This window comes from Symphalangus syndactylus, chromosome 13 (genome assembly GCF_028878055.3).
Source record: "Symphalangus syndactylus isolate Jambi chromosome 13, NHGRI_mSymSyn1-v2.1_pri, whole genome shotgun sequence".
NCBI lineage: Eukaryota > Metazoa > Chordata > Mammalia > Primates > Hylobatidae > Symphalangus > Symphalangus syndactylus.
In genome coordinates this window covers 45,959,623-45,963,203 of record NC_072435.2, presented here as the reverse complement: position 1 = coordinate 45,963,203, position 3,581 = coordinate 45,959,623, and the positions used below count along the sequence as shown (strand labels likewise).

Genomic DNA, 3,581 nt, shown 5'->3' with positions numbered 1-3,581 from the left:
CTTTATAAAGAGCTGCTTCCAAATTCTAGATCGATTTTTGGAAAAAATATATTGCACTCGTAAAAATTGCTGCATCTGTGATCTCAAATCTCTCCCTCGAATTGGATGGAGATGGTGAATTTCAGCCAAAGTGGCCAAAGAACTCGTGTCCCGCGCTCCTGAACGCCATCAGCCCCCGCACCTCCATCATTCCTCCTCCCACGAGTCTCCTGCTCCCCGTGACTTTGGTAAGAGCTCCTCTGTGAACGTGGAGGATGTCTGGGAATTTGATGCGTTGCCACTTGGCCAGCAGTAACAGGTCCGAGACAGAATCCAGGTCCTGCCTGGGCCAATCTGGGAAGAGCTTGATGATGGTATCGTAGGCACCTCTGGTGAAGGTGATGGGCTGGTTCAGGCCCACCCAGAAGGCCTGCTGGGCCCACTCCAAAGCCTGGCTGAGGCCACGGGAGGGCTGGCCCCCTGCTGATGCTGCTTCTCAAAGCCCCCCACCTGCTTGCCGTGAACTCCATGCCCTGTGGCTGAGCAGCAGCACCGTCATCCACCTTCTTGAGAAAGCCTATGAAGCTGTCAATCATGCTCTCCACCTCCTGCAGGTCGAGGGCAGTGGTGGTGGCGTGCTCAGGGTCAGGAACGAGCTGGCACCCACCACGTCACCTTTCTCGCACCACCCACCTCCCATGACCAGGCCACGTATCCAGTGTTCATCTTCGATACCCACATCCACTCGCCCAAGTGATGCCCACCTTCTCGCTGACCTGCTCTGCTTGGATCAGAGGCAGTTTTCTTATTTTCTTTCCTCAAGAGGTGCTGCGCCATACAGAAGGCCTTCTTGCCTTGTTTCCAGGCCTTCTCTTGGTGCCGCTGAGGCACATCAGGAAGTGCTGGAGGACGTGGCACTGCGCCAGCACTGGGCGGCCGGCCGTGTAGCTCATCCCGCAGATCGTGCTCTTCCTGTGCTTGGAGATGAAGTCCTCCTGGAAGCAGCCCATGGCCCACTTCTCAGGTAGGTGGGGCACAGACATAGCCAGGAATGTCAGCAGACACGCATCCAGCCGGTCCAAGTGCTTGTTGCGCCATGCACTGGGACCTGCCTGTGCACGGTCACCAGCTTGCAGGAGAGGACGCTATTCATGCCCTTGAACTTGTTCTACTGAGCGGTGTTGCTGGTAGTGCCCTGGAAGGAGTAGGGGTTCTCCTGCCACTTGAGGCCATAGAGCCACAGAGCCACGCACACCTTGTCCCCATCCTTCACAGAGCCCAACGCCTCGCCAAGCACAAGAACTCCCTGCCTGACTTGACAGGTGGGGAAGCGGTTGAGACTGCGCCTCATGGTGGCCAAGCTGTTGCCACCACGGGGGCCTAGGGAGCCACTGAGGACCAGGTGTGAACCGCCACTAGGCTCATCCACCGTCATGGAGCTGCCATCCCACTTGGCGTCCTAGGCATCATCACCATCACTGCCCTGACTGTCCTGGTTGCCACGAAAGAGCTGCTGAGGCCATGGCTGTCGGGCACGCCTGCAATCAAGCCTGCACCGGCTGCTGAAAGGTATTCAGTGGTGGCACATGCTGCAGCTGTAACACTTGCTGGAAAGTGTCAGGAAGGGGTCTCAAGGAAGTGGGCAGCATACCGGGCACGGCCTCAAAGCCTCCCGACAGCATGTTGGCAGCGTGGCTGAGATGCTGGGGACACCATCACCTGCCAGTCCCAGCTTGGAGTCATAGATCACCTGCCCGACACAGACGAGGCTGAGAAGAGGCCACAGTCACCGTAGCCATGGATGCTCTTGAACAGCCCTTGATGTCCTGCTCCCGCACAGGCTTAGCACCGCGTGTTCCTGCAGCAAGTTCTTGCCGGGGTTCTCTGACCTGAAATGGTACAACAACCGGGTGAGGTGTGCCATGTCCCCTGCGTGGCCATCCGTGCTGCAACTAAAGGCCCATGGCACCCCTGGTGCCTTCCCCTACCAAGTAGAGCTGGGGTGGAGGCCGGGCCCCTCTGGACCTAGGACTTGTGCCCTGGGAGGGGACTCTGTCCAACAAGTCAAATCAGAGGCCATAGGGCATGCTCCTGGCTGGCCAGGGCTGGGAGGACACCACGTTCACCCCTCCCTCTGGCAGCCTGAAAGGGACCAGCTTCCCTGTTGAGAAGGACTTCATAATGCCCAGGAGCCATCTGGGGCTGCAGAGCAACTGGCTGGGAGCTGCCCTGGCTCCTTCCATGCCATGCTAGTCATTGCCCACCAAGAGGGGTCCGATGCAAGTGCCCCCATGCAAGGGACTTATCTCTGGACCTGCCTCTCAGTTTTCACGGGGCCCAGCAGGGCCTAGTGTTGTGGCCAAGATGGGGTTGCAGGGCTGGGCCCCACTGATGGTCCTGGGGCTGTGTAGGGTGGATGTGGAAGGGACAGAGCACAGCATCCCTGTTCAAAATTTTACAAACGGAAGCATGGATCTCTGACAGCCAAGTCTCTGGGCAGCTTCGGGAGGGAGTTCAGAAAATGCATGGGTCCATTCTGAATCCTCAGGATCCCCAGAGAGCAACCTGCTGCCCTGAGCTTTCTGGAAGCTTCTTCGTGCCCCTGGGCCTCAGTCTTGGAGACTGCCAGCCAGGTCAGGGTGGGAGAGGACCAGGGTTGCATTCCGGGGTAAGGGGCTGGCTGCATGGGCCCCTGGGGCTAAGCTGGTAGGCAGCGGCAGACCAGCCCATCTCCCTTGCAGAGGGGCTATGCTCACAGAGGCCTGGATACCAAGGACTCTCGATCGGGTTTGGCTGAAAAAACAGCAGATGCGAGTGGTCAGCTTCTCCTCCAAGTCCATTAAGTCCTCACAAGGCTGGGCCCCACAGACCTGAGTTTCTGGTGTCCTTGGCATTCCTGCGTGGCTTCTTGAGTCTGACTCTGAGGACACCCCTGCAGGCTGCTGATCACAGAGCAAGGGGTGTGTGGATCCCTCAGGGCACGGGGAGCCGTTGGGGCACCTCATGTCACTCCTGGGGCAGTGGCTTAGGATTCAGGCTGGCTCCAGACTTCCTCCTTCACCTCCTCATCCCAGGGCTGTGAGGCCTGGGTAACAGCCCTGATTCAGAACCAGGTGGGAGAGGCCTTGGCTGTCACCTAGCCCCCTTGCCACCTCACACGAGACACTGTCTCCACAGTGGGTGAGATGGTCCCGGGCACGGGGCCCCCTTTGCCCTCCGGGACCGTCCACTCCATGCCTGGACTGGACCATTCCCACACCTGGCTGAACTCTTGGATCTGGCCCTGGCCAGGGCTCCCACCCGTGTCCTCTCCCCGAATCCTCTGGATCAGTGACACTGATTCTCTTGTTCCCCTGGCTCAAGGCTTATTGCCCTGACATCCTTGGAGGGGCACTCTGGAGTGAGCGGCCCCTGCTCCTCTTGGCATCTGTTGATGTTGGGATGGTGGTTCAGGGAGCTCGCACCTCTCAGGTGAGAGGTCCTGAGCATCCTCTCAGGAGGGAGGATGTAAAAAGCATAGGGGGCATTGAGGGGTCTTTCTCTAGCCCCTGCCTGTCTGAGCAGCATGTCCAGTACATATGCGCTCAGCACCTGCCCAGAAG

At 58.8% G+C, this 3,581-nt stretch overlaps 1 protein-coding gene across 2 annotated transcripts; it reads left to right on the top strand.

Moving 5' to 3' along the window:
- Positions 1-286: 286 nt before the first annotated feature.
- On the top strand, positions 287-3,125 carry LOC129460209 (uncharacterized). Of its 2 annotated transcripts, none has more exons than XM_063614896.1 (2): positions 287-1,003; positions 1,443-3,125. In XM_063614896.1, the coding sequence occupies exons 1-2, from the start codon at positions 381-383 to the stop codon at positions 1,543-1,545; spliced, it is 726 nt and encodes a 241-aa protein (XP_063470966.1). In that variant the 5' UTR covers positions 287-380; the 3' UTR covers positions 1,546-3,125. The 2 variants fall into 2 exon arrangements, with proteins under 2 accessions (XP_063470966.1, XP_063470965.1); XM_063614895.1 differs by having other exon boundaries at positions 1,255-3,125.
- Positions 3,126-3,581: the final 456 nt, after the last annotated feature.